At 35.0% G+C, this 21,236-nt stretch overlaps 1 protein-coding gene across 2 annotated transcripts in view; it reads right to left on the reverse strand.

Moving 5' to 3' along the window:
• CDH7 (cadherin 7) overlaps positions 1 to 21,236 on the reverse strand; it is a 200,029-nt gene that overhangs the window by 81,475 nt on the left and 97,318 nt on the right. For both annotated transcript variants that reach the window (XM_069099585.1, XM_069099586.1), the window contains exons 5-6: positions 8,329 to 8,496; positions 5,193 to 5,380 (exon numbers count right to left, since the gene is read on the reverse strand). In XM_069099585.1, coding sequence (XP_068955686.1) covers positions 5,193 to 5,380; positions 8,329 to 8,496 — 356 coding nt within the window. The remainder of the gene's footprint in view (positions 1 to 5,192; positions 5,381 to 8,328; positions 8,497 to 21,236) is intronic.

Genomic DNA, 21,236 nt, shown 5'->3' on the forward strand with positions numbered 1-21,236 from the left:
TCTTTGCTCCTAAGTAGTAGACATTAGAATGCAAACAGACTTTAAGTAGCAAGGGTCCAGGTGAGAGGAGATGAGAGACTAAACCAGCAGCGCTGCATATCACTGCCAGATGGAGTGGTAAACAGTCCTTAAACCCCTAAATTTAAATCCTGCATCAGACATTTATCAGTTATGTCACCGGATGAGTCACCTATATTTTGTATCAGTTTCCTTATCTGTAAAATAGGGATAATAATAGCACTTACCACAAAGGGTTACTGACAGTAAATAATGAAAACATGGAAATTGCTTTGAAGATCTTAAAGCATTATATAAATAATAACCATTTTAGCCTTTCCTAATTTCCGAACTGAGTCTTTATTTTTCTCTGTACACCCTCTGTTCCAAACCTTCTTTTCTAAAGCCATCTGCATCAGTGGTATAACATTAAAAAAGAAATGGTTCCCTGAAGGTTGCCTATTGACTTAGAAATTGACAAATTAACATAATCTATGTTGTATTTTATAAATATATATAGTGTGCATATATGTGCATATGTGTATGTCTGTATGTATATGTATGTGGTATATATACACATACACACAGACACACATATATAAGTGTGTGTTAATACAGAATATAATATAACATATTTATAGACACACATATATGTTAAACATTTCCCAATTACATCTTAATTTGGTTCCTGTAGCAATCAGGAGTTTCCCATTTAGGCAGGGAGTTTGATATCTCTGATATTACACTGTTACCAGGCCTATCTCATCCAGGAAGACTTTGACTCACAGTTTATTGAAAAGATTGAGACAAATAATTGTCATATGATTACTGATTTATATGTCCAGTTTGAGGTATTTATCTTGTTTTCCATAGATGAATGAAATGGATGCTTCTCCCATCGTTCAAAAAGCCTCGGCATCATGCCCCTTCCTCTCCTTTGCCACGTTTTCAGAGGATGATATGGATCCTATAAATGCCACCACCAATCCTATTTTTACCCTCGATACAGTCTCTTCGTGTATTATCTAAGAGCTTGCCTCTTTAATCATTCCCGTTACCTCCCTACTTTTCAACATTTTGATTCTTTCTTGCTGCCTTCAAACATGGTCAGATTTCCCCCATTCTTGAAAAACTTCACTTGACCCTATTATCCCCTCAAAATATCCTAAAATTCCTTTACGTGGTAAAAATTCTATCTACACTATTTGCCTATACTTTCTTACCTCCCAGTCACTTACCAACCTATTAAAATTGGGCTTCCAGTACATAAATCAATATAAAATTCTCTTTCAAAGGCTCTAATGATTGGTTTGGATAAATCCTACAGATTATATTCTCAAATAATTCTCATATCTGTAGCTTCTCTCCTGAGTTCTAATCTATTGACAATTATGAACTGTATGTCCTGTGGGCATCTCAAATTCAATATGAAATAATTTTCTTTTGCCATAACCCTCACCCTCTTTTAAATCTCCCTATCAATGTCAAGGATACATCCATATTCAGAGTCACCACGGTTTATAAACTCAGTGTCATCCTTGATTACTTAGTCCCATTCACTCCGTATATCCAAACCCATTCATCTATATTGTGTTCTGTGTATGGATATATTCCAGTGTTCTATCACGAGTCTTTTTATTTTTCTATAAACTCTCTCTTGCTGATTTTATCAGGCCCTTATATTCAACTATCATACCTATGCAGATCTCTAGCTCTGCAATGAAAACAATGATCTATAATACATCTCCAATTGTGTCCATAGGTATCTCAAATTCAGAATGTCCAAAACAGAACTCATTAATCTTCTCCCTTAACTCGCCCTTCCTCCCAACTTCCCTATTTCTGTCTGAAGTATTACCATTCTTCCCATTTTCTTGTTTTATTACCTAGAAATCTTCAAATTTACATTCTAATTTATCTCCCATCTATAATTAATGACATCTTGATTCTATCTGTTCAACATCTCTTGCCTCTGTCCTCTTTTCTCCACTCACACTAAAAGAGGTTGTCACTCTCCAAGAACTCCTTCCTCTTCTATTCTGTCAGTCCAAAAGCATTAATTAAGTGGTTGCCATGGGCCAGAGACTGTGCTAAGAACTTAGAATACAATGAAAGAAGAGGGAAAACACAACAAAACAAACAAAAATTATTCCTGCCTTCAAAGAGTTAAAATTCAAATTTCAAACGAGGAGATATAGATATCTATCTGTGTGCTATATACATACACATATGAGTAAATGGAAAGGCAAACTTAGAGGAGATGGCTCTAGCCCGAGGGTGGGTGTGCGGAAAAGCATCCTGCACAATATATGATTTGAGTTGAGCTTTGAAGGAAACCAGGGAAGTCAAGAGATGGACGTTAACAGAGGGAGCATTCTAGGTGTGGAAGGCAGCTAGTGCAAAGGCACAGAGAGGATAAGTGTTGTGTGGGAGGAAGAGCAGGTTGATCAGTATAACTAGATCTCAGCATACATGGAAGGGGATAAAGTATAAGGAAAGAAGAAAAATTAGAAGGGGGCAGGTGGGTTATTCAGAAATCTGGGGTTTGGGAATTCTCACACCTTGGAACACATGATTCTCCTCTCCAAGGCTGTCACATGGATGGAAACATGTACACATGTGTGCTTCTATCACTTTCTCTTCAGGGCCAGGTCCAGACATTTGGAGTATAGGGGCTTTCTTCTTGGGCAGTGTGGGTGAAAAAAATGTATTCATTCATTCTGTGTATGTATATGTGTGTACATGAATATCTATATAAATATACATATACATAAGAACTGGAAATCAAAGGGATGCTCATCAATTGGGGAATGACTAAACAAGCAGTGGGTTATGAATGTAATGGAATATTATTGTGCTGTGAAAAATAACAAGCAGGATGATTTCAGAAAATACCTGGAAAGACTTACATGAACTGATCCCTAGTGAAGTTAACAGAACCAGGAAAAGGTTGTACACAGCAACAGTTTGATGAAGAACTAGGAATGACTTAGCTTTTCTCAGCAATACAATGATCCAAGAAAATCACAAAGGACTAATGATGAAGCATTTATCTGCCTCCAGAGAAAGAACTGGTATTGATTAAATATAGATGGAAGCATGCTATTTTTCGCTTTTTTTCTTGTATTTGAGTCTTCTTGTACAAAATGACTAATATGGAAATGCTTTACATAATTTACATAAGTGAACATGTATATCTGGTTGCTTACTGTTTCATGGAAGGGGAAGAAAAAGGAGGGAGGGATAGAATTTGGGACTCAAAATTTTAAATAAAAATGTTAAAAAATTAAAAAAAACTAAAAGTTGCATATCAAATATACTTTTAAAATGCAATTACTTTTAGTAACAATTTTAGAACTTATCAAATGGCACAATTTAAAAGGATTTTAGCCTTTACCTGGTCCAAACTAATCATTTCATAGATGAAGATTCTGAAGCTTACCAAAGTTAACTGGCTGACAAAAGTCATATTGTTAATTAATAGTCAGAGTGACCCAAACCAGGTGAAGATTTACTTGCGCTTTTTTCAGAATTCACAAAATGGCAAAGATGGGCATTATTTTTAAGAGTATAATTTTCATTGAAAAATAGAAATATTACATCATTGAAGCAGAATAGCTCAAATAAGAGAAATGTAGCCCTTTTCTTCATCTAAAGGTTTTAAAATTATTAAATAGTATAAAGCATAAACTCAAAATTTCAATATATTTTTAAGAAACGCATTTCAGAAAAAAATAAGAGAACAAAACATTCTACTACTCTGGAGGTTTTAGCACTGTGGTTATATATCTGTGTATGTATATATGTTATGTGTATATATGTGTGTATTTATATACCTATATGTATTTTATATGTATATGTATACATATATAAATCTTATCTATTTAATTATAACATAAACACATAAGAAATCATACATTTCGAGCCCTTACATAATTGAATTCAGCTATTACATAAGAAATTAACAGGTTATAAATGTTTAGATGATATTTCTAATCTTCTGAGGTTACTATAAGCACATTTGGCTGTGTCCCTTAAATCACATCCTTTGATATTACTGTTAGAGGGAGATTGTTTTAAATAGGGGCTACAGAGCTACTTATGTGGTCCCTGTGCTCTCTCTATCCTCTAAATTTCCCATAGCACTTTGGAACCCTTTTCTTACATTTATTACAGCTGCCACACTCATTCTCCTTATTATCATAATTATGTGTGTATCTCATCTCAACTTATCATCACTCAGGCAGCAATCTCCTTGAGATCAAAATCTATATTTTTAATCTATCTTTTTCTTCTTGGCACCTACTGCAATAACTTGCACTTATATGTTTTTTACAAATACTTTGAATTGAATTGCATTTGGATTGTCCATTAACATTACTTTGTATTGCATTTTTAATTTTCTCTACTTTTAAAACTCAGTGTATAAGAATAATTTTCTGCTAAGTCCTTTTAGAAGTTGACATTATTAATAAGACAGAAATATAAAGAGCCTCAAGGATGAATTTTAAGGTATTATAAAACCACAACTTCTAAAAGTACAGTTTTGTCATGAGAAAAGTTCTATAACTCTGAGAAATGCCTTCCATGTTCAGATGGAAAAAGGAGATGAAAAGGATTAAAGTCTAGATAATGTCTATGGAAGTTTAACTCTGACAGTAGGTCATTCAAGAACAGCATAATTTTGAACAATCCTAGTTATTTCAGCATTATAGATAAGGGTTATAGATTCAAGTAGGGAATGAAACAGAGGAATCAGAAGCATATAAGGTTATTCAAGGCCGTACAAGCATCTGACAATAAATGTAGATTACTTTTAGGGGAAGAAACATGAAGAAGCAATGCAACTTGATGTAGTACAGGGGTTCTTTTTTTATAGATTTTTTGTCACAGACTATTTTTGGCAGTCTAGTGAAGCCTATGGACCCCTTCTGAGAAGAAGTTTTTTTTTTTAAATAAAATAAAATATAAAATGGAAACCACTAATACTGAAATACTTAGCAAAATATTATAAATGAACACAAAGTTCAGATACCAGGTAAAGAATCCCTGATGTGGCACATTTAATTAGCATATGCTAACAAGAGCAAATCCTAACCTTCAATGAGAGACTTTTCCTTCTTGGCCATATACTGTGATCTTTAAAAACAAAGCAAAACAAAACAAAACAAAAACTGCAACAAACAAAAGATTACCTTCTGAATAGTTATGATTCCTTCCTGTGTATCTTTGTCAACAGAAATTTTGAAAACTCCCAGGCCATCACCATCCACAATCTTGTATTCCATTTCTGCATTTGGTCCCACATCAGCATCAGCAGCTTTAATTCGGGCCACCACTGATGCCACAGGCAATGACTCTGGGACATTGTATTGGTAAGACCCTACAAAATTTAAAACAAGGACTGAAAATAATGTCTTCTATTATCAGGAGGCAGATATTATTCCCTCTTCTTAGCTAACACCAAACTAACCTATATCAACAGCGACAACATAAAAACTGTTAGTCTATGATAATTTTGTTGGTTTTTTTTTTTTAATCTGAGTGTATATAATGTGATGAAGCAATGAGTTGAACTGGAAGTCTTAGATAGCTTTAAGCAATCTGATTGCTAAGATTATATAATGGAAAGCAAATCACTATGTAAAAACATAAACAGATGGCATCCTGACAGATAAGAGAAGAAACCTTCCATCTTCCATTTCTGGTTTAATGAAACAATTTATTTAACAAAAAAAGAAAACATAATGATGTAGGTGTAGCATGTCTTGCACAGATCTGAGATATAGAAATAAAATAATTGTGAATTATTTTATTACTACCATGGGTGCGATTCACTTAATATGAGATAAGTTGGTGAATTTATATTCAGAGGCTTAAAGAGAGACAATCTTGTGAAATACTGTTTGGGTTTCTATTTAATATAATATTTACTGTGTTCAAAAAGAATTAAAGTGTCATTTAATTGTGACAAAGAGGAAGAAGAGAAGGAAGACCACTGTATTTAACTATATATTTTTTGAAATGTAAAATTTTTGGCTTAAGTTGAAAATCAAACTGGCCATATTTTAAAGCTCTTATTTTAGAAAAGTACCACCTTTAACCCTTTTCTTTTCTCATTTTACATTTGCTTCTGACACATTATTCCAGTTCCATTAGGAGACAGAATTTTAGTTCACAAAGTGTCTTTTTCTTACTGCCATCTCTCTCTAGGGGAGTACAAAGTATGTTTTTTTTTGAGGGATGGAATGGGGTAGGAAGGAGAAAAATAGAGAGAGTAGCCTGACTAATAAGAATAAATCATCTCTTAACCTGAATACTGGAATTTGTAACTTGCTAAAGGTATTCCTTCTGTCTTTTATAGTGGTAATATGAGCTTCAGCTTCCTGAGCAATCATCTTCAAAATTCCAGCTGTTTACTTAGCAAAGTCACAAAGGTCATAGAAAGAAGGTCTAAATTATAAAATAAATAAAGGAAAATAAACCTAATAAAACAGTCTTGCTTTACTTGACTTTAATAAATAACGAAGCACCCATTAAACAGAAAAGATTCATATTGCCATGGCCAAATATCACAATGGAAACTAGACAAGTACTAAATGTCAACTCTTGCTATTCTAGCCTTACAGAAAAAAAAGAGACACTTATGTCTATAATAGGAACCAAGACTGTGAAATTTTTTTTATTTCAACATGTAAAAGACACCAGTAACATCATTAAAGGTTAAGTTCCGGGTTTCTTTTTCCAACAATGATGGTAGGTGTTTTGGTATTTATAAATATTTTGTAATGACAGAGAATTTGACTTTCTCTTAAAGAAGTTTTCTTTTTTGAGTAGAAAAAAGTAGCAAAGAAATTATATGAAGTGAGCATTACTGGGGATGGGAGGTTCTGGAAAATGAGATTTGTTCAATGTTTCCTTGACATTATTAACTTTGAAGAACTATTTTAATACAAAATTATTCCTCCCTTTCTTTGGGCCAAATCATTTCAGAGTCCATATTTTGTTCTAACTTCTTCTGACAGTTTAAATAAACATGACAAAAAGGTACAGAAAAATGGCTATGACCACTGATCCCCCTCCCCAAAGTCACCACCTCCCACTGTAGAGTATGTATGTGTGTGACTGTATTTTCCCTCATTCCTTTACTTGGTTAAGTCCAATGCCAGCTTCTTTGAATGCAATAAACTGAGGACATGCAGTTTCCTGGGCTTTAGACCAATATCTTTTGAAACACTGAATGTGCAAGAAAAATGTGGTTGAAATGCTGAAAGAATATGCAGTGTGCATGAACAAGTAAACAAATGTGTGAAAAATAAAATGAAAAACTAAATATTAATCTTAGTGTATTTTTATTTGTGTCTTAAAATAAGTCATTCATTGCTCCATATGCAGTTTTTCTAAAATTAAGTTGAATCTCATTATTCAAAGGCCCCAAAATATATGGAACATGTAAATAAAATTATTGTCAAAACAGAAGAAACTGCATTTAATTCAAGTCAAGTACAATGTTGTCTACTAAAGTCTGATATTAATGTAGCACTATGATTTGGACAAGGACTCTGGGATTTGGAAGACTACGCCAATGGTATAGGCTCTAGCAGATCCAATCAAGTTGGAAGGATTTGAATATGGACTCAGAGAGAGACAATGTTTTTGTGTCCTAGAACTACCCTAGTTAATTTCAAAAAAAAAAAAAAAAAAAGCTCATCAATGTCTTCCTCCCCAAATCCCACCCTGTACAGAACTCAGTTAAATCAGTGGTAAAAAAAAAAAAAAAGCGTGTGCTCTATAGCATATATGCCCCAAATTTGCCTCTCTCTGCAAATTTAAAACAAAATTTATAAAATTTTGTATTAGATTAAATTTTTTTAATTATAGGATTATCTAGACCAGAGGTGAGAAACCTGCTGCCTCAAGGTCACATATGGTCTTCTAGGTCCTCAAATGTGTCCCTTTAATGGAATCTAAACTTCACAGAACAAATCCCCTTCATAAAAGGATTTGTTCTGTAAAACTTGAACTCACACAAAAGGTCACATCCAAGGACCTAGAAGGCCACATGTGGCCTTGAGGCAGCAGGTTCCCCACCCCCCCAACCTAGACTGTCATATAAAGCCTATATCATCATTAACTTGGAGCTAAATATTCATGTTACCAGTAAAAGTACAATTTCAAATTAATCTATCAATAATTTTGGTGACATTAAGAACATGGGAGGGCATTAAAAGACTTCTTTTTCAGATATCCTGTTGCACATTCAGGTCATCTTAAAACAAAGATTGTCGATGCAAAGATACTGCACTTGTATTGCATAGTAAAGTATCTTACTTCTTGGAAAGCGGGGTGGATTATCGTTGACATCAGTTAGGGTGACTGTGACAGACGTAGTCCCTGAGAGTCCTCCATTTTGACCAACCATATCCTTTGCTTGAATTACAAGCAAATACTGGTCTTTAGCCTCTCTATCCATGTTGGGAAGGGCGGTCTTGATGACACCTGCAAAATTTCAAACCCCAGTAAAATAAATTCAAATAATTACATTTGTAACTAATAGCATTTGTACACAAGAACTAAGCCCTTCTTGTTTCTTAAAAAAAATCCTAATTAATTACTCAGCATTTAAAGAACACAAAATACTTTATTTATATTAATTAACCCTTTCCCCTCAGTGTCCTTGTACTTGTTTTGCATATATTTTATACACTTATTTACATATATAGATTCTTGCCCAATAGAATATAAACTCCTAGAGGGGAGGGACTGTTTCATTTTCATTTCATTTCATTCATGATATTTTTCATTCTACAATCTTTGCATTCTTGGCACAAAGCACAATGCTTAGAACATACTAAGTACTTAATAAAAGCTTGTTGATCTCATTTGAGCCTTACAACAACCCTCTGAGGTAGCTTCTACAGGTTTTATTAACTCCCATTTTGCAGGTCAGCAAAGTCACTTGACTTTCCAATAGTCTCATAAGAATTAGGATTTGAATTCAGTTCTTCATCACTAGTACTAAATATAAAAAAAAAGACTAAACAAGTCAGTGATACTGATTTGCCTTCTCTATTGAGAATTTAGAGCCAAAAGGTCAACTATTGATCGTACTAAAGACTGATGCTCTCAATAAATAACCTATGACATTTTGAACAGAGAGCAGAGTATCTTACATAGCTTAGCTTAGAAATTGTCATTGATGACATTCTGTTGCAGTAAAATGGAATTTTGCTAACCATGTCCACCAAATTACATGCTCTTTTACCCTTTCTTAAAGAGCACCACTGGGCAATAAATTGTCTTGCAGAGGGATTTGACTCAAAGTCACCTTTAATAGCCAAATGTATTATCAAATGATAAAATATTTGCTTATTATTCCTCTGGAAAGAAATTAAATTAACTAGAAAAGGATATTTAACATTGATTTCTAAGTTAGAACTAAAAGGGTTCTATAATTGTTACTATGTAAGCATTCATCTCTTCAACATCTCTATCAATATGGAAATAAGCACTATCTTGATCTCTCATTTAATGTTCTTATATTAATCCAGCAGACACATAGTCAAAAGTCCAAATGATTGTAATAATTTTCCATCTTTTGGTGTCATCTACAGGAGCTAAAAGTAGATACCATTACTATGAACATCTATGGATTTTCTAGATGTACACAGAAAGAAAAGCTGATTACTTCAAATGATGAACAGTGTTGTCTTCAGAAGGATAAAAATTATATCATGGAATATATGCAATATACACAGCAGTTAAATAGGGGCTAGAAGAGCCATATCTACCACCTGTGTTACCTTCTTGGAAAGAAATTTCTAGTGAGATTTTCCTTTTCAGTGAATTGATTTGAATATAAGTGGCATGTTTATCAGATTTTCTTATTATATACAGCTGGGAGAGATAGCAAACATGGTGGGAGATAAATTCAGGATCTAAAAAAATCTTGACAGGCTAAAACAAAAAACAGGCTGAACCTAATAAAGATGTCACTTAATATGGATGAATATACATTTCTACACTTAGGTTCAAAAAATTAATTTCATTGCTGCAATATGGTGAAGGGCCAGCTATACAACATTTTGTGTGAAAGAAGCTTAATCAGTAGCAGGACAGCAATCAAAATAATGAATGGAATCCTATGCTAATTTGAGATCCATAATGTATAGAACACAGGAAGGAACAGCTCTGCTATGCTCAGACTATATCTCAAATGTTATGTTCAGTTCTTAGAAACTACCTTTTATTTAAGAGGGGCATTGATAAGCTGGAGGTTACCAAGGTAAGGAGGGTCCTCCAGACCACTTCATACAAGAGTCTATTGAAGAAACTAGAGATTTGTAGTCAGAAGAAATGATTTGGGAAAGGGGGAAGAGTAATGACAGCTGTCATAGCATATGTGAAGGGCTGTCAGGTAAAAAAAAAAAAAAAGATCAATAGCATCCTTGGTTCCAAAAGAAAGAATGACTAGCATTGAACAGAAATTGCAGAGGGAGATTTAGGTGGAATGCAAAGAAACCTTCCTAATAACTAAAGCTTTTCAAAAGTAGAATAGGTTATCACCTCTTCACTGTAGGCTTTCCCATTGAGCATGGATGACTGCTTATTGGGGATGTCATAGAGGGCAATGTGTGACTAGATGCTTCCCCACAGGAAGTCCCTTGCAACTCAGAGATCCTGAATTCTGTGATCCTGGTATCACTTGAGTGGCTGACAGAGCATCGCACACTTAGCGAACCTTCAACAAATGGTGAATGAATAATAGGTAAAGTCTATTCCCTTGTTTAACATCAGTGATCATTGTTCATTGCTGCAAAATGGTCTTTCGTGGGGAGTGGGGAGTGGGGTGTAGAAAGAGAAATGCTTTTATTAATTTAAGAACTATGCTGATTATTTCTTCCTAATTTCTGGTCTGAAATAATATAGCATTCTGAGCTACCCAATCCTTATTTTTGTGAACATTTCATATTACATGAACATCAGTGGGGGGAAAAAATCAGCCACCTAAATTTTGAAAATCAGCTACCCAGTTAAAGAAATATGAAATGGAAACAGAAAAAAAAAACCAACATTATCAGAACATTTCTACTTTTTAAATAAAAATACTCACTGAAGCTATGGGTTATTTTTTTTATTAATAAAACTTATTTGAATCCAACTATAAAGATCTTTACAATCTAGATGACAATGAAATGGCAGCTCTGATCTGAGGAAGGGCTTAAGCATCAATCACTTATTTAAAAAACTCTGCAATTCTATGCCTTTGCTACAATGACTCAAGTACAGGAACAATGGGAACACACTACAGTTAGATCCATTTGGGCCCTTTGTAATTTAGCTTTGAAACAATGCAGGCAAAACCTGCAAGAACAAATAGCAACACACACGTTTTATTCTGTTGATACGTATCATGCCCCGCCAAAAAAAGTCTTCCTAAAATCAAAGCTATTCTACGAATATTTCATATTTGGTATGCAGTACAGCTACTAGCACTGATTTCAAGAGGAATATGGATTGACTTCTTCAGTACACATAGTCACCAAAGGAAGAAATATAAATATCCTGAATAAAGGATAGGGGCTTTAGGACCTATGCCTTTTCATCGTCAATTTGAGAATACTAAGCAGCTGTTTTATTTATTTTCACTTTCTAAATATTACATATTCTTAGGCTAGAACATTTGGTTAGTGGAAAGATCTGTTATGTAGACAACTGAATTTATTAAAATAGCAAACTGCCAAATTAGAGAGATTTTCTACTCATCAAGTTTTAATTTTTAATTTCCATTCACTTTTCTCTCATCATCATTCCCTTCTGAAGTAAGACTCTGTAAGTGAGCCATCATCTTTGCAAGTTCGTTATTATGGAAAGAGAACACTATACCTCTCAACTAATCAACAAAGTAAACAGCACAGTCAGCCTCCAAAGGTTTTGTTTAATGGTGCTATCTCTGATAGGAGATAGAATTATTAGGACAGAATTATTTTCATTCAAGTTAAACACTTGAATGTAAACCTTTAATTTTCTCTCTATAAGTGATGTAGAAAATCAAACCTTTTTCCGAATTAAAAAAAGTACAACTGAAATTTCAGTTGGCAAAGTGAAAATGTAAACAGCCATGCTGTTTAACATATTTTTAACAAGGATAAGGCCATTGACAGAAAATGGTTATATGTCCAAAGAAATTCAGCCATGACATATTTCTAGGTCTATGTTGCACACTTCCTTTTTTTTCTACTTGAGTATTAAAGCATGAAATTTAGAAGTGGGAATTTATCAACTATGTGATGAAAAAGCTTTTGCCATTGATTTATGTATGTATGGTCCAAAATACTGAGTAGAACAAATGACAGGTGACTGCTCTGTGCGTTCATGGGGATCAAATTTTTTCTCACCACATCTCTAAAGGTATGTAGAGATCTTACTGAAGTCAGTAATATAATGTGAATACATCACTATGTGTAGAATCATCTACAGGGAGAAGAATCTTTACCTTAGTGCTAGAAAAGCATTTTAAGAATGATTTAAGAATTTATGTTTTGGACAAAAATTCAGAATTTTTTATTTAGTTGTTCATTACTGGATAAAACACTGACACTGAGATCATAGGGCATGGTAGAGAAATATCCATAATCCATGTTATTAAAAAGAGAATCCTAAATGTAAAATATAAGCCTTATCATGATTCCTCATCAGTGGTCTGGTAGCCAGGTATGAACTGGACTTTCAGATGATTTTCTGGTATACTAAAATTATGCAATACAAATTGCTGCTGTGCCGTTCAAGAGCATTTGGATGGACAAGTTTGGCACAGGAGTTTCACAAGTCACTACATGACTGACAACCTCTGAAGCATCTCTGCTCACAAAGTTTATGCAGGAGTGAGCCAAAGTTCTTGCGGCTTTTGGTGGAATATAGGTTCTGATGACTGAACACTAATGCTGCAGTACTCTTTACGAGTATGGGCCAACCCTAGACATCTGTTCCTGAAGAGAACAATCACGAAATGCTCTGGAAACATATTTGTACACATCTAAGTACAAGGTAATTTTATGGGATAGAAGGCAGTAGTTGTTAGCGGTATCAGGAAAAGTCAAATTTGGAAGTGATATTTTTATTGAACCTTGAAGAAAGGTTTTCAAGAGACAGAGGAGTGAGTTCATAACAAGCATGGGGAAAGACTATGCAAAGGTTCAGGTGTATGAGGTAGAATCCTATATGTGAGGAACAGCAAGCAAGCTGGTTTGCATAGAAAGAGGAGTGCATAAGAAGAAACAATGAGTAACATGCCTGGGAAAATAGGAAGGAAGGAAAAATAAAGGACTTTAAATGCTCAAAAGAGGAATTTACATTTTGATCCTATACAACATGTATACACAACTGGAGCTTTTTGATCAGGTGAGTGGCAGGGTAAGGTCTATACTTTAGGAATCTAACTTTGTTACTATGGAGTAGAGAATGGACAGACTTGTTGGAAGAAAATCAAATAGAAGATCATTTGCAAAGTACAGATAAGAGATAAAGGTCTGAACTAAGCTTGTCCTAATGTAACAAGAGAGCCAAAGACCAATGGATAGGTACAAATGTAAAGACTTGGCAACTGACTGGATAAAGGGAGTAAATCAAGGATTACTTTGAAATTCCTTATATAGGGATTCTGACTTTTCCCTCTGGAGTTACACAGAACAAATGCTTTGTATGTGATGTCTCTTTAGTTCTATTTCTGAATGATTAACTTTCTTCTAGTCTTCCAAACTTAAAAGCAATATAAGCCTAGAAAAAGCTTCTTGTAGTGACTCTATGTCAGACTGTCTCACCGAAACAAAACTCTCCCCACTTTCCTTTGTTTAGCCTCTTTACCACCAGTTTCCCATCCTCTGGAGCTGCCTCAGGAGCACAGGGGCTCAGAAACCAGTACTGAGTTCTGAATTACCTGATAGCTGGTGTGTACCTGATTTCATATATACCAAGTCACAAGGATTTTGAACAAATGCTTATTAAAGTGATTGAACTGAACTGAAGGTATTTGATTGGAATAATCCAGCTATACCAAAAGGTGCAATGAACTTGGCTCCAAGGAAAGCCTGGTCTGTCACACTACCTTTCTGATAAACTATATGAAAATTTATTCACATGTCTAAGAATATAGCAACTAAGCATTAGCCATTGTTCTTTTACTTTATCAAAATTAATGTCACTTGTCTTTACAGCAATGCCTTTTAAGGAAGGATATGTTGTCTGTGCACCTGTGTTTAAGGCCAGGAGGTATGATTTATGCCAGAGGAAGGAGAATATGTATTTGCAGAAAAACAGCCCTAGCAGTAGTAGTAGTAGCAACAAACTTTAAATATGTTTATCATTAATATTAATATCTATATTGAATTGATAAGAAATATAAATATGTTGTGAATCATATGTTAATACAAAGGAAATACTCTGTATTCCATTAATAAACCTCATGGTATGTTTAGAGAACACACATAAAAGTTACATAGGATAGAGAGGCATGGATGGCTTTTTAGGAGGAGTACCTAGATTAGGAAGATTAGAGAGCTAATAAATATCCACAGATTAGAGAACTATTAAGTATCTAGCCTTACTTAGACAATTTATGGTAAAGAAACCATCAATAGCTGCTCTGCAATTTACAGTCTCAGAGAATTTCCTAAGGTAGTAAGACTTTAAGTGACTTGCCATGGGTCACAGAGCTAATACTTGGCAAGGAGATTTAAGCTCAGGTCTGCTTGAAGCTGAAAGCACTTTTTATCCTCTGTGCCATACTGACTCCCATAGGTAGATAATTAAGTAGATTGATTGACTGATCTATCCACTCACCTTTTGAACTTTGACTCTGGAACCAAATCATAGGACAAACTCTCAAAACTCATTCTATCCAGGCAGTTCCAGACCATCCAGAACATGCTTCACATCCCATCCAGCCATACACCCCCATATATTTTTTGCCGTTCCCCTTGCCTCTGAACATATATCCTCCTCCAACCCACTTTCTACCTATTAATGGGAGGAACTTCATCAAATTGAAACTACATATTACTTCAGGAAAGGGTGTATAGACACACTTCCCTAGTGCTACACTCATCATCCCTGAAATTTTTAGGAGAAAACAGCTTGCTTGGAGCACCCTCCCATGTATACTGTCTTTCCCTAAAACAATGTAAGCTCCCCAGAGGGATAGAGCCTGGCTTTTGCATTCATATTCCCAGTATTTAGCACAATTCTTGGGACATAGTAAACAATGTTTTTCATTCATTCAACAGTTCATTGATTCATGGAGAAACCTATCTACAACATTAATATACTTCTTTAAGATTTACAGAGCATTTTATACACATTTTATTTTGCATACATCCTAACAACAACCTTGTAAAACAGGCACCATTTTATGCAGAAAGAAACTGAGGCTCTGAGAGGTTTTACCCACAATTATACACATCGTCTCTAATAAAATGTCACAAGAGCTAAGTTGTATAATCAAGTGGTAACATGTTCACCCATGAAGTCTCTTATAAAGCAAGAAAGAACAATTTAATAAAGGATATTGCCCAGTACACTGAATGAAATCTTCATACCTGTAAAGAATACATTGGTGTTGTTTCTTAGCCATAATAATTAAATCACTTAATTTCAGGAAGAGATATATTAAGAATCAAGTCAATCATTATTTCTTTCTATTGAAACATAATAATCTTGTCCCAGAGCTTCACATTCTTTTAGCCTCAAGGTAGGAAAAAACAGAAATAAACTGGCACTGAGGTGGATGATGTCTAATAAAACAATTTGAATATTAATTTACACATAAAAAATATCCCTATCAATATGAAACAGCATGTATACTCTGTATCACAGAATTTTGGAGTTGAAGCTTAGTGGCTTGCTAGGGCAAATCATACTTGAAAAGGAATCACTTCTACAATACAGCTGATAAGCAGACTTGTAGTTTCTCTTTAAAGATTAGCAAAAGGGGAAGGGAAGTAAGAGAAGGAAGTTCATCAAATTTAAATTTGTCTTTTTGTAACTTCTGTCCCTTTACCTATTTCTGCCCTCTGGACCTGAAGAGAATGAAACCAAAGTCTACTCCACTTGAGAGCAATTCAAGTTCTTGAACAAAGTTCAAGAATCATTTGAATGATTCTCATAGAACCTGAACTCAAGGTCTTTTGTTCTGTTTTAAACAGCCCCAGTTTATAAATGTTCCTGTTAAAACAGGGCAGCAAAAACTGGAAAGAAAACTTTAGATGAGGACAAAGCACAATGGGGCCCATTACATCCCTATTCCTGGTGGGATACTGAGAAATTTTTTTTTAATTGGGGAATTTATGGAAGAATAATCAACAAGAGTGTGCATAATGGAAAAGCACAAGTAATCTGCCATTTGTACTGATGGAGGAAATCTCCACATCAGTGAGCTCATATATCAACTGGAATATCAGAGCAGAATATCTATTTTAAAGCTGAGAACAGATAACACATTAGTGTTTCATATTTTCTTTTGTAAAAAGGATGATACCTGTATATTTTTCCTCCTTAACTTGTTTGGATTGCCATGATTTTTGTACTAAAATCTTAAATACAAATACTAGATACTCATATACATACACACTCATATATTTGAATTAGGTGATCTTGGTGGTCAGTCAGGTATTCAGAAATTTAGAAGAGTGATAAAAATTTTTGTTTTTTCTGTGTACATCACCTATAATCAAAATAAGATACGAGTTCTAGTACATGTTAACATATGTACATAATACATAGAAATGATGATAGCCTAGAAAAGATGACATGTGGTTGGAGCTGAGAGATGGGGCAGTAGTCTTTAAGTATTTCATAGGCTGTCACATAGCAAAGAGATTTGACTTGGTCTGCTTTTCCCCAGAGAGCAAAAAAGGAGTGATGGACATATTTTGCAAAGAGGCAGATTTTGGTTTGCTGCAAGAGAAACTTTCTAAATATTAACGTCATGCAAAAGTGAACAGGATTACTTTAGGAGGCAGAGAATCCTGCCTCATTAGAGATCTTTAAACAATACTGAATGTCTACTTCGTTGTTTATGTTGTACAAAGAACTCCTTTCTTCTTATGAGGTGAATTACATGTACACTAAGGTCCCTTCCAACCCTGAAATTTTATCTGTGTCTGTCTGTGTGTAACATGGACAGGGGAAGCAAAAGAAAAAAAAAGACAAAAGTACTTCTATGCTGCTATGATACAGCAACATCTATAAATGAATTTATATATTAATTTTGTTAATATAGAATACTATTATAAATATAATAAAAACATAATAAAAAATAAAACTAATCAGATTCAACTAAGAACCTTGGACATTGAACTCTTTACTTCCCATGTTTGTTTTTGATTTTTGAAACTTTGTCATTGTCTTTCACTCATTTCAGTTGTGTCTCACTCTTAGTGATCCCATCTGGGGTTTTCTTGGCAAGGGTACTGGAGTGGTTTGCCATTTCCTCCTCTAGCTCATTTTACAGGTGAGGAAATTGAGGCAAACAGGGTTAAGTGACTTGCCCAGGACCCCAAAGCAAGTAAGCTTCAAGGCCGAATTTGAACTCAGATTTTCCTTACTCTAGATTTTCCTACTGTAGACTATACTCTACATACCACCTAGCACCACTTACCTGGTGCCCTGGGCTGCCCAGGGACTATCTGCCCAGGTTAGAAGTAAACGTGGCCACTCATAGGAATGATTTCATAGATCAGCATTTTAGTTTTGTTCTGCTTCTGTTCTAGTCTGTTTCATTCCTCTGTAGGCAGTGGGCTCACCATATTTGCACCACACTTAGTGGAGACATCCAATAAAACCACCTCGTGCAAGTGATGCACCAGTCTTAGTCTCCTCGTAGCCATTTCCTACAGTTCTTAAAGAACAGAGGTTTATCCTTAAGAATTAATAAATGTCTGAAATGGTTCAGAAGTGGTGAACTTGTGGCCTTCAGGCCACATATATCCCTCTAGGTCCTCAAGTCTGGCCCTTTTACTAAATCCAAACATTTCTGTGATGTTTGGATTTAGTCAAAGGGCTGTACTTGAGGATCTAGACGACCACATGTAGCCTTGAGGCTGCAGGTTCCCCACCCCTGGTTCAGGTGAAGACAAATTATAAGCAAAGGGATAGACTTCTGAAGATTTCTTCAAATGTTACAGAGCTATCTTTCAAATGCTTTGTCATTATGAATTGATTGTCAAAATAATTAAAGAACATTACTTTTTAGATGCAACTCATTTTTATTTCTATAGACAGTGAAACTGAGGCAAAAAGAGAAATAGTTTCCTTCTAGCCATTCAGTCAGCTTGTGAGCAGTAATGCCACAGGTGTAATTTGTAGTATCTTGTGATTTCAACACCATACTACATACTGGAAAACTTACAAAGCACATAGGAATATTAGGAACGTGGAAATGATAACTTGGGCCTGTTTATAAGTAATCTTCATTGAATGTATTTTCAGATATGATATTCTTCCATGTCACTGTTCTTCCTCTCTTAGTTTGTAGCCCATAGGTTTTGAAATGTAGTAAATAATATTGTTTCTCACATAGGTAAGAACCAGACTGACAGCATGTAAGAACAAAGAACAGGAAAGTGATTTATAGCTTTCTGTCTCCTTTGGGATTTCCAACTTGCAGTCAATGTTTTGTTTTGTTTTGTTTCTTTTCTGACAAGACATGCCTTCTCCAAGCTGTGGATTACCAAAATAGTGAAGGCAGAAGAATGAGGGAATTTTACATGCACTAGTGCCAATAGAGAGCTAAGTCTCAATAGATATGAGTTTCAAGACGTTCATGTCTCTCTTCCCTTCTAGACTCTTCCACCCTCCCCACTCCACCACAAACTCTGGTACTACCTTCATAAGCTCACAGATTCAGAGGTGGAAAAAGCCCTAGAGGTCATCAAGTCCAAGTCTGATTTTACAGATGAGAAAACTAAAGACTACAAGTTTAAGCAACTTGCCCAAGGTCATCCAGCTAGTAGATGACTGAGCCAGAATTTGAACTCAGGCTCTGTGACTCTATGTCCAACATTCTTTTCATCATGTTTACCCTCATTCCACTAAAAGGAGAAAGATGACACTGTGACATTTAAAAAGTTTGAGAGACATAATTACTGGGTAGTTCGTCATTTTATTACTAATGCTAGCACTTTATAAATAAAGGAAGTCAGTGGCACCCTTGAATGCCAAAGACCTTCATGGTGGCAGGCGCACAATTCATATGCCCTTGGAAAAGTGGGTGTTCCTGAGGGCGGCAATCAACTCTAACTGGTTAACAATTAATGAGAAAATGAATATTAAAATGAAATGTGGGCTCATTCTAGTAAGGGTCTTGGCCATGGGTAAATGACTTGGATGATTCAAGTCTTGGTCAAAGAGACTTAGCAATTTCCATATCATCTGTCTTGACAAAAGGAAGGATCCATATTTTCCTAAACCTGTCTGAGTAAATACAATGAGCAGGAATCCACCCATTCACCTAAACTGATCATTTCTTTTAGATCTTAGCCTTGGTCTTCTTTATTTTTTTTTTGGAGGGGGGAAGTTAGGGTAATTGAGGTTAAGTGACTTGTCCAAGGTCACACAGCTAGTAAGTGTTAAGTGTCTGAGACTGGATTTGAACTCAGGTCCACCTGACTGCAGGGCCAGTGCTCTTTTCACTTCACCACCTAGCTGCACCATCTCAGCAAGTCTTTGTCCAAGATTTCCCACACTGATTTCTGGATGAGAAGGTAGAAGAGAGGAAAACCTTTGGTCTTAGTTCAATAATTAGATATTAAATACAAGAGAGAAATAATTATTTTTCTCCACATGAAAATGGTATAACTGCCAAAATGTTATAAGATATTGTCCTTTCTTTGGTGGACTAAAGAGCTTAAAGCAGAAGTAGAGTGACTTAGCCAGTAATGTCGGAGAGCCATTGCAAACCATGGCACTGAAATCATTACTAGCCACAAAAGTGTGAAAGCTTTGTAATTGTTACATGTTATTTGGTGACTGGTTATACAATTTCTGGCAGTGAAATTTCTTGATAAAACTGTCAGAATCTTTTCAATGTCAAGCTGTGCTAAAAAGGAGTGATATATAGGGAAAGGGTGGGTGTTTAGATTTAGGTACCTTTAATCTATCATTAAATATATCACCAACACACTCTTCACATTCATGTTATTCACATTATAAATCTACTTCTTTCACTGCCTTTAAGTTCACTTATCAGCACTGCGTCCCCATGTTATTCTACCCATATGATTCACAAATTTTAGTGTTGAATAGATATCAAGAACTTGCTATTGCCTACGTGAAAATCTCAGGACACACGAATTTCATGAATTGGTGATGACTCAATTTTTCAAGTAAGTTAACACAAGTGTTTAAAAAAAAAGCTTAGGGTGGCTAGGTGATGCAGTGAATAGAGGACTGGCCCTGGAGTCAGGAGGGCCTAAGTTCAAATTCGGTCTCAGACACTTAACACTTACTAGCCCCGTGACCTTGGGCAAGTCACTTAACTCCAATTGCCCTGCCTTCCCCCTTCCAAAAAGAACAAAAAAACTTGCAATTATGTGTCTAACTTCCCACAGTGATAAAACAAGGGGATCACAGTGCGTATTTTGTAAAGAACAAAAGTGAGCCCAGGGAAACCAAGAAGGTTGTTCACCATCATATAGACAGGGATATCTTGGCTCCAACACCTGTTTCAGTGAGAACCAGAGGTGCTTTTTCTAGTCTACCATGGAGACACAGAGCTTGAGAAAGTTTAGTTATTTCACTAATTTCCATATTAATACAGGAAAACCATAGAAAAATAAAACTATATAAATAAGCAATGGCATCCATACAAGTCAAAGAAGACTGTGTAATAACAACAAATCTCAATGACAACATTTTTCTAGCCTCTCTGCTGAAGACCTGAAGTAATTCTAGTAAAGTGACACTAATTCTTTGGGTCCTTTATTATTTACTATTTTTCTTTCTCTTCAAATTTTCTTAAGACAACTTTTTTCCGGCTTTCACTTTTGCATGGTATAATGAAAAAAGAGTGGGATTAGAAGTTAGACGACATAAATTTTGAATCTCAGCTCTGTCACTTAAAACTTGTGTTACATTTTATTTTTCTTCCATTTTCAAATGCTTTATTAACTTCTGATTTACATAATTCATTTTTGCCAGATTTTGAGTTACAAATTTTCTCCCAGTTTTTCTCCTACCCATCGACC

Source organism: Petaurus breviceps, unplaced genomic scaffold (genome assembly GCF_028583685.1).
Source record: "Petaurus breviceps papuanus isolate PSGF00001 unplaced genomic scaffold, PetGlider_PUasm1.0 38, whole genome shotgun sequence".
Lineage (NCBI taxonomy): Eukaryota > Metazoa > Chordata > Mammalia > Diprotodontia > Petauridae > Petaurus > Petaurus breviceps.